This window comes from Bacillus rossius, assembly GCF_032445375.1.
Source record: "Bacillus rossius redtenbacheri isolate Brsri chromosome 4 unlocalized genomic scaffold, Brsri_v3 Brsri_v3_scf4_2, whole genome shotgun sequence".
Taxonomy (NCBI): domain Eukaryota; kingdom Metazoa; phylum Arthropoda; class Insecta; order Phasmatodea; family Bacillidae; genus Bacillus; species Bacillus rossius.
In genome coordinates, this window is record NW_026962011.1 from 3,489,859 (window position 1) to 3,513,263 (window position 23,405).

General features: G+C 41.2%; 1 protein-coding gene across 1 annotated transcript in view; it reads right to left on the reverse strand.

Moving 5' to 3' along the window:
- LOC134542474 (protein ovarian tumor locus) overlaps positions 1 to 23,405 on the reverse strand; it is a 48,222-nt gene that overhangs the window by 11,378 nt on the left and 13,439 nt on the right. The window contains exons 6-12 of the mRNA XM_063386781.1: positions 23,239 to 23,383; positions 20,219 to 20,391; positions 18,995 to 19,151; positions 18,315 to 18,448; positions 16,132 to 16,270; positions 15,235 to 15,557; positions 5,483 to 5,523 (exon numbers count right to left, since the gene is read on the reverse strand). Of these exons, the coding sequence (XP_063242851.1) occupies positions 5,483 to 5,523; positions 15,235 to 15,557; positions 16,132 to 16,270; positions 18,315 to 18,448; positions 18,995 to 19,151; positions 20,219 to 20,391; positions 23,239 to 23,383 (1,112 nt within the window). The remainder of the gene's footprint in view (positions 1 to 5,482; positions 5,524 to 15,234; positions 15,558 to 16,131; positions 16,271 to 18,314; positions 18,449 to 18,994; positions 19,152 to 20,218; positions 20,392 to 23,238; positions 23,384 to 23,405) is intronic.

Here is a 23,405-nt window from a genome sequence, read left to right on the forward strand (position 1 = left end):
TGAGGTTTATTTACATGAAATTAGGTTTGGTAAATTTTGGTTAGGTTAGGAAACATAATTGTCAATAATTAGAATGCATTTTAAAAAACGTGAGTAGAAATTCAACTCTACGTAGGTTGTTGTCATGAGTTTTTGTTAACACCTGTAACCATAAAAAGATACAGCATTTGAATATATGCTCAGGGTAAATGTGCTAATGTATGCTTTTTAATTACAGGTGTTCTGGATAACGTGTTTAGTGATATGTAATTTCTCTGCTGTGTTTATATGTGATTCTTAAACATTAGTTTCATTACAGGATCTAACATAATATTGATGGAAGTGATAATTTATTGCTGAGTTTCGATTTATTTAATATATTTATTTTATTACAGATTCTTAAGTTAAGTTTTTTATGGCAACAATTTCTTTTCTGCATTGTACATACTTAAGTGATATAGTTTTTATATGAGACAAACCACATAGACACATAAAAATACACACTTACAGAAATGTTTAATGTATAACTTAGAATTTGAATTTAAAATTTATTCTGCTTGATAGAAAATAATGCCTCTAATTACAAAACACATGTTGGTTAGCCATAACCTTTAACCGATACTTGACTCTGTTCGTAGTGCCAGAAAAGTGTTACTAACTTGTTATTTTCTATTCACAAATGACCTCTCGATGTAATGGCAGTGATGTGCCTGGCACTCACGGCTTTAGGAAACTAACAGTTTACATAGCTACCTCATACTGAATAATTTCTTAAAGTTAAATTCTTCATAAATGATACTGACATAATTTTCATGCTTTCAACCATAGCACTTTGTGATATAGTAATCTCGAAGCAGCAAAATTTCTTTAGTAAAACTTAACATCAATTTTTATAGATATTATGTGAAGACACAGCACCACGCTGGGTTTAAACTCTAAACTATAAAAATTTGCTTAGATTTTTTTATATTTAATATTTGAATTATTAAACATGGTGTTATGACATTTTCTACTGACATTTAACCAATTATAAAAATTGCAGTGTAATTTTATTATCCATTAATTACATCCCTATTTGACAGTTACCCAACCAAAACATTGCCATGTGGTAGTCACATGGTTTTCCACATGGCAATGTTATTGTTGATATTTGGCCGAAGGATACATAGTCACCTTGAAAATAGATCCCAGCTTGAAGCAGGGCTTCCTAAAAGTATGAACTTACCGTGCGGCGACTTTAACCTGGGCTTGTTGTCACAACTTCAAAATCCCAACATGCTGCAAATTGAATGCACTTGTATGAATTAAACGGCATGTTGTCAGACACGATCACTTTAGGGACACCGTGTGTTGCAAACACGGTCAACAGTGCTGTCGTTACACCTCTAACTTGTTTGTTTTCAACTAGTACCACTTCCATCCACTTGGAAAAGTAGTCCACCAAGACCAAGTAACTCTTCCCTCCAAAGTCACACAAATCAACACCAACTTTTTCAAACGGTAGCATTGGTACCTCATGACTAATTAGTGGCTCTGCTGTGTTCCTGTTTCTGAATTTCTGACACACAAAACACCTAGTAACCGTTGCTTCGATGTCCACTGACATGTTCGGCCAGTACAACAGCTGTCTGGCACGAGCTTTGGCTCTCTCGATGCCTAGGTGTCCTACGTGCAGACGGAGTAGCATTTGCGGACGCAGCGTTCCTGGTACCACTACACGGTTATTTAGAAATAGGAGACCGTTGTCGGCATGCAAGTTATGTCTCTGAACAAAATATGCTTGTGCCTGTTGACTGACTCAATTTTTATGTTCTGGCCACTCTGTTTGACAGTATTGCATCACCTCACTTAGTACTTCATCACCTGACGTTGCCTGTCTGAACTCAGCCTTTCGCTCTTCTGACATCTGAACACTGTCACACACACCGACGGTGTGAACCATCTCGTTGGTCAGCTCAGCCTCTCCATCGTCACACTCTCGTATATAAGACCGTGACAACAGATCCGCTACATGCATCAGTTTGCCCGGAATGTACTCCACTGACAGTGTGTAACGCAGCAACTTAAGTTTCATACGCTGCAGTCGTACTGAGTAGACCTCTCCCACATTTTTCTTGAATACGGGCACAAGAGGTTTGTGATCTGTGTACACCCATATATGAATTGATGAAATTTTCGTGCCGCAAACACTATACTTAGCATTTCCTTCTCTACCTGTGCGTAGTTTTTCTCTGCTGGAGACAAACTCTGAGACGCATAGGCGATGGGTTGATCCCCACACATCAAACAACACCCCAGGCCATCCTTGGAGGCATCACACTGCATCGACAGCGGCTTGTTGGTGTCGAACAGACCTAACACTGGAGTCGTCCTGACCAACTCTTTGACGTGCCTCCATGCTTCGTCGTGTACCGGCAGCCATTGCAACTCAACACTAGTTTTCAGTAATTCATGCAGGGGTGCAATGATGGTGGCTAGGCTAGGCAAAAATTTTCGTAGATAGCTTATGAAACCCAGTACGCGTTGAAGTTCTACCTTGTTGGTGGGTGCCTGTAGCGCGAGCACTGCCTGCACCTGTTCTGGATCTGGTTGCATACCGTTCTTGGAAAAGACATGTCCAAAATACTTCACTTCAGGTTGTTTGAACTGAATCTTGGCTTTTTTGAAATTTACATTAAGGTCCTTAGCTCTCTGTGCTACCTGCAATACGATCTTGTCATGTTCCTGCTCATCAGCTGCTGCAATCAACAAATCATCATAATATACTATTACCCCTGGAATGTGGCCAAAGTTCTTCACATTCACACGTAGAAATATTTCTGGTGCACTGGATAAACCAAATGGGAGTCTTCTAAACCTGTAGCACCCAAATGGTGTGCTAAACGTGCAGTAACGACTTGACTGTTCATCTAGCTCAATTTGATAGAACCCGTCTTTCAGATCCAACACCGTGAAGACTGCCTTATTGCTAAGTTGACAACTTAATTCTTCCAGCGTTGGTATCATATGATATTCCCTTCTGATTGCTGTGTTTAATTCCACTGAGTCTAAACACAGCCGAAGTGACTTATCTGTCTTCTCCACGATTGTTAATTGACTGACCCACCCAGAAGGCTGATCGACCTTTGCAATGATCCCTACGTTTACCAGCACCTCCAACTTCTGCTTTAGCCTGTCTCGAAGTGCCAGAGGCACTCTTTTAGGGGGTTTCGCAACTGGCTGTATTGACTTGTCCAATGTCAAGCTGCACTTGTTAGGCATGCACCCTGTTCCTTCGAACAGATACGCGAACTCTGTTGTAAACTCGGCGTATGAGATACCAGATGCAATACCAGCTGGCTTACTGCTCACACTGTGAACCACACTGCGAGAGACGAGTCCCAACAGGACTTACCCTGGGAGTCCCAGGATTGGCATCCTACAATCATTGTCCTTGACCACAACAAATTCCAACAACACTCGCGCACTGTGTTTCCTCTGTCCACGTGTGCAACAAAGAAATGCAACCACCCCCACTGGCTTCCCTTCCAGGGTTACGTTAGGTTGCTTTAGCTCAGTTGTGCCGTCAACCTGCTTTACGAGAGACTGTGACAGTATATTTACTTCCGACCCCGTGTCCAACTTAAATTGTACACTCTGGTCTCGCACACACACATCCTGGACCCACTCCTTACGACACTGTTTGACACTCTCTATGATAGCACGGCATTCGCCTGATCCTACAACTTGCAGCGTACTTACAAAGAAGTCCTCTGGCCCACATGTCGACTCAGTTACCCTAACCTCTTGCACCTGACTAGTACATGCAACTGCAAAGTGATTGAATTTTTTACACTTGTAGCACTCTTTTCCAAATGCTGGGCACTCATTTTTCTTGTGCTCTCTTCTACACCGTCGACACCGAAAGCCTCCTCTGAGCGCCTGCTGTAGATGAGGTTGTCTCTGTTGTTTTGATGTCCTCCAAACTGTGTCGACCCCCTGTTCACTGTGGGACTCCTCCTTCATTGTTTCGACATGGTGTTGCACTGGAGTAACCACCTTGCTCTGTACAACACGTACACGCTGTTTGCCTAATTCTGCCACTCGGCATTGTTCAACTGCCTTGCCTAGGCTAAGATCAGGCTCTCTTAACAATCTTTCTTGTAGGCCTTTATCTCGAATTCAAAGCACTATGCGATCCCTAACCACACTATCTGCCTGATCTTTGAAGTCACAGCTTTTCACAAGTTTCTTTAGATCCCTCAAAAATGAGTCAAACAACTCACCCTCTTCTTGCGAACGACAGTTGAACTTAAAGCGTTCCACGACGATGTTCTTTTTCGGGTTACAGTAGGCCTCAAACGCTGCTGTTACTTTTGTAAAATCCGTCTTGTCTTCGTCAAACGTGTTGTATAGCTCCACAGCTTCGTCTCCGATTATATTGAGCCACATGGCAACCTTGACTGCCGACGACTTCGATTCATAGCCTGTCGCCAGCATGAAAATGTCAAAACTCTGCCTGAACTTGCGATAATTTTCACACAAATTGCCATCGAGAGCTAGACACGGTGGCAGTTTGAACGACTCCATTGTCTAACCCGCCCGACACACACGCACACAGAGACTGTTCAAACTAGTTTGTTCCACTAGCGCCACATGGCCCACCGCTGGCTAGGTACAGATATTTTGAACACCTGTAGGCGATCCTACCGACTGCGCCATGTTTTATTTCTTTATTATTCACTATTGCTTACAAGACATAATAACACGTTCCAGTTATGATCTCTTAAAGGTCCGCCATTACATGAATACTGCTCGCCTTCATGTCTGCCAACTTCTAATCACAAAAAACACAATAAAAACTAACATTATGTTTCACAACTGAAAACTTCAAAATCCAACCAATTCTGTTCAAAATTAGTTTACAACAGAATCCAATTAAAAAAACTATTAATCCAATGTGCTTTGACAACAGAAACCAACAGAATACACTGTAATTTTTTTTTTGTTTCATGACCAATTTTTTCCAACAGAAACTACTGAAACCCAATAAAACAACTGAACATATTGGTTTCTAGTTGTACATTTTTTTAAAAGGTGTGCAAAAATTAAAAATCCCATAGCTTAGATTATAGCTATCCTGAGTGTACAGGCTAAGTGTTAAAACTACACTACAAACTCAAAACACTTTATGTAAATTTCATCAACATCAGAAGCATGGTGGTGACATTATTCATCTCCCACAAAAAAAAATTCTGGATCAGATTTCCTGCAGATCCAGCTTCAGGTATGTACTACATGAATTGGGCATGAGATCATTGGTTTCCTTGTGTACTTTGCGCTCGGACAATTATCATATCACAACAACCAGTTGATAGACTGGCTAGAAACAACACGTATGTCTCGGCTGGGACAACCACTATGCAGCCAACCCTTCCAATCCAGCCTCAGGTGAAGACATTATGTTGTCACCTTTTAACAGATAGTACATTAATGAAGTGTCCACATTCATAGTAATACTTACATCAAGACCCAGGTTGTAAAAGTATCTCAGAGTTGCCATATCTAAAAATACCAAAAACAAATCCATTAGTGTCAATGTAAAGACATGGCAACACAGAAAAATTTAAAAGATTGAAAGAGTCAATTTTGGTTTTTTAAATTATAAGTAGGGACAAATTTTATTGTATTATTTTTTTATGAACTATGTTTATTCATAAATATAGCACATTATTAAACAAATGTGACACATAATGTTTTATAATACTTAATTAATCAAAACAGTTTACTGTGACAGATACATAATAGTCTTTTACAAGATAATAATTTGTAAGAAGCACATATAACTACTCTGAACAATAAAAATAAATCTGCAAGTAATTGTGTGTTTCAAAATTTACTAATGCTGTAATGTAAAAATTAAGTAACCGTTATGTACTGTCAGCTCGGTTGGTAAGGCTGAGACCTGAGAATGTTGTGTTGTCTATGGTTCGTTAGTCAGCAGCTGGCATCATAACGGACAGTTCGTCAGATAACCTGTGTAAACAATGTATCGCGTAATACACACACAGTGCATGTAATGGGTACATAAAAGTGGCGACGAGGAATTCCGGATCGGTTCATGCATGTGGAGTGGTGTGCGGGCGATGATGGCGGTGATTGGGGTTATGGGAGAGTTTGTGTCGGGTCGGGACACGTGGAAAAGTTACCGCGAAAGGATGCAGTTTTATTTTATAGTTAATAAAATTGAAAACGACGAAGCAAAAGGCGCTGTATTTTTCACTGTCTGCGGGGCGGAACTCTACAACTTAGTTTCATCGTTGTTAGCTCCACAGGCTATCGATGAGATACCCATCGCCAAGGTATTCAGCAAGCTTTCCGCACATTTCCAACCGAAACCCAGCGAGATTGTGGAGACATACAAATTTTTGAAACCTGACCAGCTAGCGGATGAAACAATAGCAGTCTATCTGGCGGAACTCCGGCGATTGAGCACGCATTGTAACTTCCCCAATTTGGAGAAGATGTTGAGAGACAGACTGGAGTGTGGTGTGCGGGATGGATCGGTTCAGCACGCGTTGCTGTCTAAGGATCCACTGAGCTTCAAAGAGGCAGTGGATATTGCTATGGCGGCTGAGGCAACAGGGAAGAACATATTGGACTTACGTTGAAAAGGAGACGAGATAAGTCCAAGGCGTGTTGACGAACATCCAATGTTTGCGGTGGCGGGCAGAAGCAATACCGGCAGACGTCCGGACGGTATTCAGGCAAACATGGACACGGGAATACGTAAACAAATGATGGGCCCCCAGGAGAACAAACGGAAACAACAGTGTTGGCGATGTACAGGGAATCATGTTGCGGAAGAGTGTCAGCATGTGACAACTGTGTGCCGGTTTTGTTCCAAACAGGGCCACATAGATAAAGCCTGTATTACGAAACAAAAACAAGGTAGGCCTATTGGTGGAGCTCTACAGGGAAATGTGGGGAATAAGTCTAACTCTGGACTTACTCACATGTTGTCAGATACAGTAAGGGAGCAAGAGGGAGAACAGAATGAAGCAATGTACAGTTTGAATAACCTGCAAGCGTTGAAAAGTAAGGCCCCCTTTGTCATGGACGTTTGGTTGGATGGCAACAAACACTGCATGGAAATAGAAACAGGCGCAAGTTTTTCTGTTATTAGTGGGGAATCATACAAGGCCCTGTGGCCCGAACAGCCACCATTGGACATGTGTAACATCGCATTGCGTACATGGTCCCAGGAACAGTTGCGGGTTAAGGGCGTTAAAACAGTCTTGGTAAAAACAAGGGGAAGTGAGGCAGTACCGCTTCCGGTGTTAGTGGCGGCTGGGAAAGGGCCAAGTTTGATGGGGAGGAACTGGTTGGAGCCCCTTAGGATATCTGTGGAGGGCATTTTCGTGGTAGAGAGTTGCAAGGAACCGAGTGTTGTGCAGAAGAGCTGATGGGTGGAAGAACTGGTAGTCAAGTATCCAAAAGTATTTGACAGCAGTTGTTTAGGACAGTATAAGGGTCCACCGGTATCCCTCGCGCTTAAAGAGGGAGCCACACCAGTATTTAGGAAATGCAGACCAGTGCCGTTTGCAATAAGGGACAAGGTAGGGGATGCAATAGACAAGCTGGTGATGCGAGGAGCTTATGAGGCAGTGCCGTATTCATCGTGGGGACACCTGTGTCTATTATGAAATCAGATGGGTCCATTCGCATATGTGCTGACTACAAGGGCATAATCAATCCAGCATGTAAGACCGAGTGTTAACCGTTGCCGACCATCAACGAAGCTCTGGCATCAGGAAGCTGGACTTGGAGGATGCCTACATGCAGGTTGGAGTCGACGAGGGAACGGCAGATTTGTTGACTGTCAATACCATCAAGGGACTTTTTAAGGTCCACCAATTACAGTTTGGAGTAGTGGCCCTGCCGTGTTCTAGAGGCTCATGGAAACACTCTTAGCAGGAGTAGAAGGGGTGGTAGTTCTACTGGACGATGTGTTAATAGTGGGCCCAAATGAAGAAGAGCACTGGACACGTGTAGCAGAGGTAGTGGCGAGGATAGACAAGGCTGGGTTACGGTTGAAGAAGTCCAAGTGTGTTTTTGCATCCGCAGTGGTGAATTTTCTAGGTTATAGGATAGATGCGGAAGGGATACATCCCACACACAACAAAGTGGAAGCAATCCGTAGGGTACCAGTGCCCCAAAACAAGAAAGACCTGCAGTCTTTTATGGGCTTGCTCAATTTCTATGAGCGGTTCTTGAGAGATAAAGCTAGTGTGATGGAGCCACTACACCGACTGCTTGATGGAAACGCTGTCTAGAAATGGGAGACACAGCATGCAGCTGCATTTACCAAGGCCAAGGAATTGCTACAAAAAGACTGTGTGCTGGTCCATTATGACACCACAAAACCTCTGGTGCTAACATACGACGCCTCAGAGTATGGCGTGGGTGCAGTGTTGGCACACGTCATGGATGATGGTGAGGAGAGACCAGTGGCGTTTGGGTCAAAGACACTGCAAAAATGTGAGCGGAACTATGCGCAGATCGACAAGAGGCCCTCGCGGTGATATTTGGGATAGCTAAATTTCGTCAATATTTGGCAGGCAGATCATTTACAGTGGTGACAGACTACAAGCCATTTTACGACTTTTGGATCCCAAGCGCCCAACCCCGGACATACTGTCACCTCGCATGTTACGGTGGAGTCTATTGCTGGGCATGTATGACTAACACCATCATGCATAAGCCAGGGGTTCGGATTGGACATGCAGACTCCTTGAGCAGGTTGCCACAGCCGACATCACCAAGGGAAGTCCCGGCAGTGGCAGATATCCTGATTTTGGACGCCCAGACCGTGGCACGATGTGTGAGCGAGGATTCTGTGTTGAAGAGGGTGAAGCATTTCGTGTTGCATGGATGGCCACGAACTACCAAGTGAGGAGGTTCGACCCTACTGGAACCGCCGGTTAGAACTGTCAGTCTACCGTGATTGTGTGCTATGGGGAACTCGGGTGGTAGTTCCGCAGCAGCTGCGAAGTAGCCTACTAGGAATGTTACATGCATCATGTGATGGAATGGTGCGCCCAAAGGCCATAGCTCGAAGCTACATCTGGTGGCCAAAACTGGACGAAGACATTGAGGAGATTGTCAGCCATTACCAGATATGTCAGGCCGAACGCAGGGCACCAGCAAAGACCCAGGTGTCATGGAGCACGCCCCAGAGACCATGGTCCCATCTGCATGTTGATTTTGCGGGGCCCTTTCAAGGGAAAACATTTCTGGTTGTCATGGATGCCTTTTCAAAATGGCCAGAGGTACGGATGGTGCCGTCAATGTCATCGGCTGTAGTGGAGCAGGAGCTGAGGAGTATGTTTAGTAACCATGGTATTCCGGATGTTGTGGTGTCTGATAATGGGACTGCCTTGGAGGCCTCGAGAGCAAGGCCTCGAGAGCAAGGAGAATCACTCCAGTAAGCTGTCCATCGGGGGAGACCAGAGATTCAGCAGCAACCACCAAGTCCTCTAAGCAGTACAGCGACACGACCAGAATCATCTGGTACGAGGATGAGACGCAGCGAGATGCCCCTCCAGCGAGTGGCCGGTTCCCTAGTGTTGGGGGACTCCGAGCTACCATTTTTGGGGTTTCCTAGTGACTGAGGTTCCACAGCTGCAGTCCATGTTCGTCCAGGGCAGCAAACATCTGAGGAGCTTGCTGGAACCTTGGAGTTCTCACTGCAGGAGACCCAGGGACAACCCCAGGAGCTGAGTAACTTGCCAACGAGGGTGAGGGAGCGATCCACACGAGTCAAGAAAACACCAATAAACTTGAGTGACTACGTTCTCCATTGTGTATAACCAATATGTACAAGTGCTTAGGGTAAAAATCACTTGGATGGAAGGACTGTTATGTACTGTCAGCTCGGTTGGTAAGGCTGAGAGTGTTGTGTTGTCTATGGTTCATTAGTCAACAGCTGGCATCATGGCGGACAATTCGTCAGATAACCTGTGTAACCAATGTTCCGCGTAATGCACACAGTGCGTGTAACGGGTACATAAAAGTAACCTACTAATAACAGTTAATAGATAGAAAAGAAAAAGAAATTTAATCTAGTTAATACATCAATTTGGTACACTTTCATGCTAAATGTGTTACATTTATAGAGTTCAATATATAAAAAGAAATAGGTTTTTGTGTTTTCAGTTGCATTTCAGTGTTAGATGGTGTATTAAACATGCTTTTTGGTGTTATTTAGTTTTTATTCAATTCACCATATAATCTTGAGCCTAATTATAAACTACACAACATCCATACCTAAAGACTGGGTTTATCAAAGAGTCAGACAGTGTACCAATTTTTACTCTATACAGTAAAACCTTTTTGTTGCGACCCCATTTATTGCGACCACCTCTCTATTACAACCCGATTTCGAGGAACCGTGAAAAAATTGCCGAAAATCCGAAGAAAATCGGACAGAAAATAAGTTTCTTGTGGTGAGTAGTGTGTTACTGCGTTTCTCTTGCCGAGTGCTGTACTGCCGCAGCGCATATCTAAAAATAGATACCACTTCCTGTCGACCGCTGTCAGCGCTTAACAACCCCCATTCCACGTTTTTGTGGCAACGTGTTTATGTTTAGCTTTTTGCGAGTGTCTAGTGTGGTATGCAGTTAAGGCAAAGCTACCTGCTGGGTTTCTCTTGATTTTGATTACTATCAGTTGACAATACCAGACCTGCCAACATTCAAATTTAAAAAATCATCAGGTCCTCGATAAAAATTTTCAGGCCCATAAATACAGGTTAGATATAAAAAACAACAAATGAGAATCTTTAAATTTAAGTGACATACCTGTACATATGTTACATGGTCTCTGCTTCAAAATTTATTTCAACAAATTATAGGTTGCAGATTTAATTTAGTTGAACATAATTTAGCGCTGTCGTGTAGTGATCCTGCAGGGCCGCAACTAAAAAAGATGTAAAATAACATTCTGCTCGGGTAACATTATTATCACTGTTCACAGCAAAATTAATTTTTTTTATTGGAAGCAATACACTTCACGTGTTAGTTGTGTTTTTTTGTAGTGACATGTTTCACAGTGTCTCCTCTTCCACTATGCGAGATAGAAAAATCAGCATGGCACACGCTACAAAACGCAAAATTGCTTCCTTTACGTGACTCGAGTATTGATGACAACTCGTTACTGTAAGCTTTCGTAAAACTTGTTTTGTAACTTTTACAAACAAAATCTTGAGGCCCCAAAAAATCGTGAGGAAACACTATTTTGGCGTGAGGGCGAGAGATGGACCTTAAAATCGTGAGCCTCACTCCAAAATCGTGAGAGTTGGCAGGTCTGCAATACACAGTGACACTGGATGCACGCCCACCTCGACTTGTTTTAACTGCCGCAGCGATGTTTATTTTGACAGCTCAAGCAATTATCTTTTCCCGTGGGTTGACAGAAAAAGGTCGCTTCACCCAGCATAAAAAAAAAGGCTACGCCACTTATTCCCAAGCAGGAAACACACTGGCTGCCATCTGTCTCCCCCACATTTATCTTTCTTCTAACATTCCACGTCTCACCTCTCGCGCGAGCAATAACGAAGCGACCACGTATTGGGCCGTTTTATGCTTTGTTTGGTGACAGCAGCTTGATTTTATTCGGTATATTCCTTTTCATAGGACCCTTGCTATTAAAATACATTTATATTTAAGTTTGAAAGCTTGTAAATTCCTTGCCAAAGATGACTGAACTCGAACTTGGTGTGAAAAGTGACATATTTTGACCCCTCTCTCACCGCTTAAGTACCCCATTCATAATAAATAGCCCAATTTTACGGGAGAAGGGAGGGTGAAATGAGCATTTTCTCACTGACGGTTTTTCAAAGGAAGCGAAGTTGGGGTGTTATAAGGGAGGACACTAGATGGTTTGTGTGTCTGGGAGGGATGAGCCTTGAAGAATGTTACAGAGGGGAGGGCATCATGAAGCCACTTCCGCCAGCCAGCCGGGCAAGCTTCGTGTGCGCCCACTCGCGTTGCAGAACCTACAGCTGCCATATTTTTAAGGAAATGTCCCATTATTTTTTTGTTATTCTTACATGAACATTATTGGAAGTACAGTAGAATCCCGCTGATGCGACCCCTCACGGTTGCCGGAAAAACGGACTTATAAACGGAATGGTCGTAATAGAGAATTCGGGCCAATTTTTACCCCCCCCCCCCCCCCCCCCCAAATATATCTAAATATATAAAAAAATTGCTTTGTTTGCATAGATTTCATATTCAAATAGTCTATGGTGTAAAAAAGACAAATTTTAAATTCATATTACACCTCGGACTCGCATACCCCGAACAATGGGTTCCGATAAATACTCACGCTAAAGGAATTCGTGTCACGCGAGTTCGGCTATGCTAGCCGGCTGGTGGTTATTTTCGTTCAAAACGTGGCGAAGGAACTTGTGTGGATCAGGTAGAAAACATTCGGCTATTAACGAAAGATATAAGAACAATGCTAACCTGAAATGCTGTGACATGTTTTTGGAGTAGATAATCACGACAGACCGACATGATGCGCTCCCGCCCTTGCCGTCAGCGATGTTTATTTTGACAGCTCAAGCAATTATCTTTTCCACGTCCCTTCGCAGCGTAGAAAAAAAGAAAAAGAAACAAAAATCACGTGGGAATGCAGATGGAAAAGTAACTATGCAGTAAAATAAATATATTTACGGCCCTGCTAAATTTTTCTATTCAATAAAATTCGAGGTATTAGTGATTTTTCAGCAGAAACTGCTGTGTGACTAATAAACAAATTGTACCATAATAACATATAAAGTATTTATTAACGGCGAAGGACAGTCGTATAAGCCCATAAAAATATTTATTTTACTGAGAATGGACTATACAACCTGGCTTTTGTAGCACGCGGTGTGGGAGAGGAAGAGGATGCTCACAGTTTCTCACGCAGAAGGTTGAAATCAGGGAGGGAATGTGTTGAAATGTTAGTTGGAAAAGGGTGGGGGGTGATTTTACATGGTTTGTGGCTCTGGGAGGGATGAGCCTTGAAGAATTAGTAGGAGATGGAGAGGTAAGCGTCACGTCACGTATTGACAGCCGCCGCTACCACCAGCCTGGCCGGACGAGTTTCTTACGCTCTCACAGAAGCTACCACAGCGGCTTTTCGTGCGGGCGGGTAAGATAACATGACAGCTGAGACGGCTTTTCGTGCGATAGTGGACGCGCCGAGCTCAGCTAGACACTGCCCGAGCGGCATTCACACGATGTATCCGACGATGCGGCGACACCCCGCGGCAGCAGTTTTATACCAAAAATTTTACTCTCACCTCGTGTTAAGCGGATTTTTATTTCGCGCTATCGCCATATTGCTGTGTATCTTCGTCTTGGAAATTGTCTTCTTATCCAATTGCTGGATAATCTCATATTTTTTCATTAGCGACAAGCTGGCTCGCTTTACACTCATTTTCACGAATCCACGAGTCCGAGTAAATTCAAAAACGAGTCACAATCGTCAACAATGCTTTGCAAAATCAAGCCAAAATTGTAAGCAAATCAAAATCAGTGTAAAACTGCGTGTGTCGTCAACGATTGTTCATAGAATCAAGCCAACAATGTTACCAAATCAAAATCCAAAAACAAATGCGTGTGTCATCAACAATTATTCACAAAACCTAACCAGTAGTATAACCAAATCGGCGTTCAAGAAACAATGCTTAATAAGTCGTCAACAATCACTAATAAAAATCAAGAGAAATCCGAATCAACAAGCGAGAGTAGCATATCCACAAGTGAGCAAGATCACTAACCAGTCGCAAGACAAAGGCACGGGACCGCGACGGCACGGGACCGCGACGGCAATAGACGCGCGTGTAGATGCTATCAGGTGATGCGCGCAGTTTACCCGTATTGGCTAGCGTGGAAAGTCTAGAGGGGTGGTATCTATTTTTAGCCGCCTTTTGTATGCCTGCCTGCTTACAGTACAGCGCTCGCCAAGATAAACGTGAACACATAGCGCCCAACAAAGTGTAACAGACTTGTTTTTCAGCCGATTTTACTCAAATTTTCGAATTTCTCTGCTCAAATTTTTCACGGTTTCTCAAAAAACGGTTGTATAAACGGAATGGATGAATCAGACGGGGGTCGCATCGGCAGGATTCTACTGTATTAAAGCCGACACAAAAATACGCTGTGTGTTAAAATTAACAGATTTTAATGATCTTTTATTTATTTCTTTTTTTTCTTTTCAGATTTTCACATTTTGGTCAAAATGTCCAATTTTTTGACGGTTCCCGAGAATGTATTCGTAAAATCACTGCTTCGTTAAATCCGGGGTTCGTGACATCGGGGTTCTAGTGTATTTAACTACGGCAAGCACAAATTTATGTACATGTAAACTAACCAGTAAAAATAAACTGTCTTTTGACATATTTTCTTTAGATGTGGCCTGTAGGGCGACGGACTTGTCATGAAAGTTGAAGTGGGTTTAAAGCAAAGCCATCTAGCATTGTGAGTGACAGCATCCTGCCAATGTACGGCTGGTTTCTTAGCGAGTAGCGGTTTGGGAAAAGGAAGGGGGGGGGGGGGGGTTTGAAATGAACTGAAAATTTCGGAAAACATCTATTACGACCCCCACCCCCCCTCTATTACGGCCCTATTCCTGGGAACCATGAGGTGTCGTTTCAGAGAGGTTTGACTGTATTTCTTTCACTCTTGCTATCCACACAGTCTAGCAAAGCAGGCAAATTTTCCTATCAGGTTAGCTTAACTCCAATATGATAATTGCATGTTGGAAATGGGTTTCGCCCTCCAAGTAAGCAGTAACCTCTAGGTTTGTGTAAACTTTCATTATCACTTTATCAGTAGATGTAGCAAAAATCTGAACATTCATTAATAACACTGATAAGAAATTCTTATAAATAATTGTTAGAAATTCATAAATGAAATTATTTTCTAAAATCAAAATTAAAGTATTCAAATAGAAACTAACAGTAACAATTTTTAAATGTAAATACTGTTCCTATGATATAAGATATAACTACATTTATTTTAATATTCGCATTGATGAGCCTCCTAGTTCTGTAAACCATTTTCAATCATAATGCAAGTGAACATCAATGAATAAATTGATTTTGCATTTTATTTTCAGGAGGAAAATTGAATAAATATTTAATTTTAATTTCATCACAGAACAACAGCATTTGTACAACACTAATGTCATGAAAAATGAGCATCCATGGAATGCACCTACCTGCCAGGGGCAGATCACTGCCATCCAAGTGAAGAGACTTCCGGGCAAGCAGGTTCACCTCCTGGTACACGAGGCTGCCCTGGGAGTCCCCCGGGGCCCGGCCTCCCAGGTACTGGACGGGCCTCATCGGGGCGGCTGGCGGCAGGTACGCGGGGTATGTCAGCATGGGCTGCGGCCCGTCGGGGTGACCGGGGGCGACGTGGGGCTCCGCGTAGGTCCCGGGTGTAGAGGAATCTGGCTGCGGGGGCGGGGAGGGGCTGGGCCGCTCCAAGATCACTGGGGCGGTTGCGGCCTTGCCACGATCCTCCTGCTCTTCCGCAAACCTTCAATTAACGTGCACACGACTTAGGGTGGGTCTCGAGGTTATAGTCGGACCCAGACCATCTCAAAATTATTTTATTTTATTTTAGATAAATTACATGACATGGCCATTGCAGATGGCAAAAACATAGTTAAAGCCATCGACCAATATGTTAAGAAAGGAGTTGGTTTTGGCCTATTGTACAGAAACATTCCAAAATTTACCAAAAGTAATTTTGTTAGACCATGTAAAACAAAAATCACAATAGCCATACTGGGAATCAAACACGGATCCTTTATAATGCAAGTTCTGTATCTCACCACTGCATCTCAGGACAAAATCCATACTAAATATGTTTCATTATACTGTGGACATATGGTTTGGTGTAAAGCCTCTCCTGATCACTAAACTTTATTTGCGCTCTAAGTGTTACACTATGATTACATCATCGCTTTGAAATAGTCTAAAATAAAAGTTGAAAAAAATTTTCACTTTGAAAAACACGATTTATTTTGCAGTATTCAAAATAGATTTTTAGAGCTGCTACCATAACGTACTAATTTACTGCACTATAACAAACACACCTGACAGCTCACCTTGCACTGAGCGAACGTACGTACGACCTTGGGGCTTCGCTCTTGGGGCTGCCTCCACACAATTCCAAGGCGTCTGCCACTGGCTGCCCAGCCCTGGACTTGCGAAGCCGTCCAGCCCTTATTCGCTTCCATCGCTCTCCTTTACATTAAAACACACATGCCGCCAATTACCAACAAGCTCGCTTCATGATCAGATGTGTACATACAGTAAAACCTCGTATTTACGTTCTCGTTATTTACGTTTTCCCGCAAATAACGTCATTTTATGTAGGTCCGTTTTATTGTACATTAACTTTCGTGTTGCATTTTCCCTGAAATTACACCGCTACATAACCAAAAAACCCGGAATGTACGTTTCAAAACACGGTAAAAATGTAAATACTCGTCACGTTAGTCATAGATGTGAAAGGTTTGAAGTAGTTCGCCTATTGTCTGTAACCTTTCGTTTTGATGTATCGACAAGTTCTATGGTGCCTCTCCTCTACTAACGTTTTAATCTTTGCTGCCATAGAGAACTTTCGTAGCAGAACCACAAACGGTTTTATTTATGGTGTCATAGAGCACTCTCGTAGCAGAGCATAGTCCGAAGCGCTGAGCTATCGATACTACCGGAAAGCGCTCATACACAGTACGTATATTTAGTAGTGCTGCATTATGTACAGTACATATCTATGATGGCTTTCATTGTTTACATTAGTCAACGTCCGTTTTGGTTAGCACGTGTTTTTTTATCGTTCACAATATTATTTATGGCAAGATTTTGATTGAAGATGGATAGGTATAAAGTTCCACGAAATACTTTATCTATTGAAGATAAAATTAAAATTATTGAGAAGTTTGACAAGCATGTGGGTACCCGAGTGGTTTTGGCCAAGGAACTGAATATTCCTGTTAGTACTTTAAACACAATAATTAAAAATAGGTGTTCTATTGAAGCAAATGCTGCCCAATGCGTTGAATTTATACTATACCTATAAAACAGTACTAGAGAAAATTTAATGTAGGCTTTATGTTGAATTGTTTTTTATATTTAAGAAAATTATATTTTTGCAGTGCCCTAAATGTGTTGTAAACAACTATTGTTTGTCTTGTAGCACCAGTAAATGCTGATACATTTTTTTAAGCTAAAATTTAGCATTAACTGCCAATAAAAGTGCTTTCCCACAATTTACACTTTCCCGCAATTTACACTTTTTCCTTGGGGTTCCCTGAAAAGTGCAAATAAGGGGTTTTACTGTATATAGAAAAATGAGCATAAAAGCCTAGGAACAAGATTATATGGTGAATTGAGATAAAACCAAAATACTAACACCGAAAAGCGTGTGAAAACAATGCATGCTAGTTTTTATAGATGGAACTGACCAAGAGTAGCTTGCCTCCTCTTCTCTCTCCGAGCCAAAGGTCCACCAGAATTGTATTTCTTACGCCCCAATAAGCTGATAAAGGGAACACTTTACCTGAATCAACAAACTCTAGTGAAGACAAATATATGGTGCTGCAACCCAAACGAAGGGGCAACCATTCTTAAGGTAAATACAGTATCACTACGAGTGAACAAAATGTACCAGCATCAGTTGTGCAATGCGTTATTTGTTTTCTCAACAATGAAGGTGTGAAATCAAATGAAAATATGAAGAAATGCCAAGCACAGTTTGGTGATGCTACTCTGAGCAAAACCCAAGTATTTCCAAATGGTGTGATAAAGGAGAAAATCAAAGCAATAAACGGCATCTGGCGACCAGCGTCAATGAAGACAATATTCAGGCCATGTGACTAACATATATTTCGGCCACTGAAACAGGCGTTTGGAGGGGAAATATTTGAAGAAGGCACTGCAGTCGAACAGCACAAACGCAATTGGCGACTGGAGCAACCATTTTATTTATTTTTTCATAAAAGGATCAAATAGCTTCCTATCCGATGAAAAAACTGTATGTATTTCTGTTGAAAAGACTAATAGAAGAATAAGGCATTTCATTTGTATTTTCTTAAATCACAAATAAATTTTTATAAAAATACTCCTGTTTATATTTGAATAACCCTCAAATTTGCAGTGATATTCTTATAATTCTTTTTAAAAACAATCAAAATAAATAAATAGCCTAATAATAATAGTATTATCCATCCCCTCCCCTACACCTATTTTCATGAATACCATCTTGTGGGAGTATAGGAATACCCACCGCTATCTGACATGGATATGGAGACACGGCGAGCGTTGGCCAGCCCTCTGCATCGGTTTCGGAAGGCTGGGGCCCACTGACATTTGCTGCTGTCCTTAGCCAGAGGCTCCAGGGACTCGTACGGCACTGTGCACCTTCTCACAACACAGGCGCACATGCACGCACCATGCACAATCATTTCCTGCACTATGCGAGGTCCTGTCACTTCCCTGTCAACTTAACTGTCTGTGTAACATGCAACATATACATTCAAATTCAAATCAAAGCTTTTTTTTCTTTTCAAGTTTTGTTTCAAAAGTTTTGAAGTAATTGAATACTTTAAATACTAAACATAATTATTTTTTGCGTAGATTGATAAATTATTTGAATATTAATATTATTGATTTTCATAGATTTTGAAATATTTTTAATAGTAAATGGAGTAGGTATCTGCAGAAGTGAAACTATACAAAGTGTTTATAGTTTCTTAAGTACTGAGACTTTTCTTTGACTACTGATTATAGCTACTTCTGACATGGCCACAATGTATGAAGAAATTTTTTGATATACATAAGTTATTTTAAGCAATAAAATTACAAAGCATAATATCAAAATCAATTAACCTTAAAATATTATTAACACATTTATTTACATTGAAAAAAAAAAAAAACATCAAACTGAAACATAAGCCTGCTACTGACTTTTCTCCTAAATCCTCGACGAAGATGAGGACCGGCCCACGATCGGGAGCCATCTCCTGGATGTGGGCGTAGCACTGCTTGTTGACCGTGGACAGCTTCACCAGACACTTCACCCCGACGCGCAGCTCGCTGGGGTCGTAAAGCCCCAGCCGCAGCTCTGCAACACCACGTCGCTCAGACCCGTCATCGACCCGACAGGGGAAAACTTGATACTAAACATTGCTTACAGATTAAACACCACCTTTGTATATATAAAAAAAATTTTTTTGTGGGAAACCAGTTGCAACATTGGAGTGAAAATGTAAAACCGCTTTACCTGCAAACATTTCATGATTATCAATTCCGTAACCACCAAATTCGACCCACCACACTGAAATGTGTGTGTGCCTGAGGACGGAAGCAGATGGCAGTTCCCGAAACGTCGCTTGTTTCAGTTTTGGAAAACTATTGTGTTTGTTTCGTCTATTCGTTTTGTCATGTTTTTGTCTCGTTTCAACTGCTGTGCTGAATTTTTTTTTTTGGGTTCAATATTTTTGTGCCGTCATTATTTGTGGGGTTTTTTCGTTCTCTTAGTCCAATTTTCTTTGTTTTTCTTTGTATGTTGACCATATTCCTGTTATGGAATATTATGTGGTGTTTATATCCTGTTGACAACAGCAATTTTTTGCTTAATTTGTGTTTTTGTCTTTTGGGTTTTTTGTAGTTTTCTTCTACAGACATACATGTGCTTAGCAATGGTGTATGTCTAAAAGCTTACATCAAGTCATGCACTCCCACTGCACAAATCTTTCAAAGATAACTGTCCAAGTACTTCTACAGTTTCCTTAAATCTCAAATTAAAAAAAAATTTTCAGCAGATCCTGTTGTTTCAAATTTAATTCTAGGAAGCAAGATGCACACACACTATGAACAATGCCGCCAAGTTTACTATCAAAAAAACCTTCATAAATAGAAAACAGAAAATACAAATGAAAAGCATTAGTGTCAGAACTTCATTATAATAGCTTGTGTTTTTTGGCAAGATCATTAATTGCCCTTTACTGAAAAACACAGTAATTCATAAATATATATATATATATATATATATATATATACACATATATATGCTACCCACAATTTACAAAACAATTTAATACCTACAAAATGCACCTTTTCTCAGCATAATAAAATGTTCTCATTAATGAACATGTTCAAAAATTCCATATAGTTCACTATTGTATGCACCTCTGCGCACATCGTTCCAAGCGTCGAACTCTATGTTGCGGTAGATGTCGGGGTCGAGTGCCTTGGCCACCTTGTAGGGGAACGGAGTGCAGCCCATGCTCAGCAAACCTCGCACGTCCACGTTCCCATCGTCAACATCCCGCTCACATTCAGACACGTGCAGGGAGCCGAACCTTGGAAATCCCATCAAAATCCATACAAATGCAGCTCAGCACAGGTAAATTATTTTAGTACCCTAAATGGTAAGAAAATAACTAGGTTCTTAAATTTTATTACTGGTAACAAAACAAGGCTGTGAAAACTAATATATTTTTTTATTGGGGTATACGTAATATGGTGGCACCTCACTCACCTTTATCACGTGATAAACTGATTCAAACAACTCTTTGTACACTAAGGAAGAGAGAGAGAGAACAGAAAGATAAAAAGAGAGAAAAACTACTATAACTGTCTTCAATTCCATTTAAAATGTATGTTATAATTCAGATATTTTTCTATGCACTTTTTACTCATTACAGACCTTATTAACTTGTACATCCTTGGTTGCTATGATTTTTTGTTAAGCTAGGCTTTAGATCTCATCGACAAGGTTTTAACAAAAGGCAATACACAATGACACAAAGAGATACTGAAAAATGAGCCATCAATATCTCTAATAGTAAATAAATTCACCCAGTATTTGCTTAGAAAGTTTTCAGGAATCCACAAAAAAAAAAAAAATTCAGGATAGCTGGACCAACAATTAACTCAAGGTTCTTTAGGACTTGTTATATGTTACATTGTTACTTTAAATGAAAGAAAGACTGAGATGTTCTCTAAGTGTAAATTGTGTGCGTGTTTTTCAACTTATGTTTAAAACAGACTGGCCTCCAGATTTTTTAAGTTATGTTCATGACATCACTTCTGCTCCGTGTATAAGGAAGTGACTCCATGGAGTCCTTGCATGCAGTCCAACTCGGGCCACCATCAGGATTTAAATCTGACAAGGGGTACTCCAGCATCTCTAATTCTTCACCATACTTAATGGCATAGTTCATTTTTTTCTTAACGTAACTATTCTTAACCAAGCTCCCCGGGCACCTCCCACCCTCCGTGTGGCAGCTTGCAACGTCTGGCACATGGCCAGACTGTGTGTACAGGACCGGCTGACCCAGAGTATTTGTTAGTTAAGTATCGGACACAGACACATGCTGAACCCTCTATCTTTCGCACGAAAGTTCCAAATTTCCCTGCGAATGGTTGTGTGTGCTGACTGTACAGGCATTGACGAGTGCCCGGTGCTACAATAAAATGACCAGTAACATCGCCACTGAACAGCATAATGAATCTATCTGTTTTTCTTGTCCTGTCCACGTGTGTGCGAGAGACGTGTGAAGAGGTGTGTCCACGGGCCTGAACATGGCCAGGTGTCTGCTATTCTAGTCTCTCCCGCTGCAGTCACGTGTCCAGCGGTCACAGGGGCCATCGGTCCACCCTCCACCTTTCTAGGGAGGCTGCTCTCCTGAGAGCTGGCGCCGGGCAAACCAGAACATCACCGACCACGGAGCAACGTCCGCCACGTCTTCCCACCCTCAGTAAAGACGCTGCACTTTCTTGAATTTTGCTCTTGTTCGGGTGTGAAGTAAACCACAGCAGAACAATGGGTACATGGCATTCTTCCTAATGTTTCACAAAGCCATGAGGTGATTTTCTGGTGATTGTTCTCTACACTAGTTTTCATGACCAGCATGAGACATGATATTGCCATGTCTGTGATGCAGCCCAGTTATATTCACCTATGCTAAATAACTTCAAAATATAAGCCCTACTCAATTAATCCAGTTGATGTGTGCATTATTATATTAATTAAACCTGCGACAAAATATTTGCTAGCATATCTCAATACTAATTTTTTAGTTGAATAAGCATTTAAATTTTCTTATTTTTTTTTATCTACAAAGGCATGAAAAAAAGTTTTTTTGTAAAAATCTAAAATTGAAGGTCACTTGTGGGTTATTTGTATATATAATAATTAGTTTACAAACATTCAGAATGCAAATATTGAATTTTAAATAAGTTGCCTTGAAAATGCTAATTTCACAATACATAATAGATGCTAATTTATAGATTGGATGCTAATTTCTCCAGCCCATGCAATGTATAGGCCTGTAATGGTTTTTAAGTACTTCTTCAAACTGACAGAAACTTTCAGTGTCAGGATCGTTCTGAGTCACTAAATCCCATATAATGACTCCAAACGCACGTTTCTCAAACACAGATAGTAACACTGCCACTTGGTTTTTTTTTTTTTTTGCGGTACCAAGTTAGCATCAGAGTTATGTCCTAATCACATCAAATGAGACAAAATCATCAGATTGTTCATTCATCAAATCTTCAATACAGCCAAACAATGCAATTTTATCATAATATAATATTTACCATCAAAAATAAACACCTCGTTGCCATTGTTACGTGTCTCCTTTCAACATCCATAGTTCACACAAACACAAAAAAAAATTATACAAAAAAAACACCAAAACACACAATAAAAACACACACAAACAAAAACACACACAATTGCAAACACCAACCTTCCTACACTAAATCATCACATTACCCCTCCAAAACATTCCCAAGATATAAATGGAACAGCGATAGGTAGTACATGTGTTAAATCACAGACTACAATGGTATTCATTCTTTTGGCATAGCAAATCGTTCTAGGCCTAGATCATATTAGGTAATAATTACTTTAGTAAATTCATAGTAAATTCATGGCTAAATTTGAAAAAAAAAATAGGAGCAACATAAACAAAAATAATCACACATTCACGCAAACATACATAATTTTCTTAGAAGAGAAACTCCTGACCTCCCCAGATAACTCACTTTAGGAAATTTTCTATACTTGATAGCCCAAAATAAAATTTAAAATGGGAACAGTGTATTAACGGCACACAAATTAAAAAAGTAAATGCAATTATGCTCAAGCTCATGAGAAAGTGTCTACAAACAACTTGCAGAACAGAAATTACACTGACCATCCACAATGCAGAAAGTTATCGCGTGTGCTGAAACAGCTGTCTCGTCGCATTCGGTACGTCTTGCTGTGCAGCATCGTCTCCACCGCAAACGCAACGTCCTGCATGCGGAACACTTCCTCGTACAGCAACCCGTAAACAATGGCTGTCAAAACACGTGCAGCAAA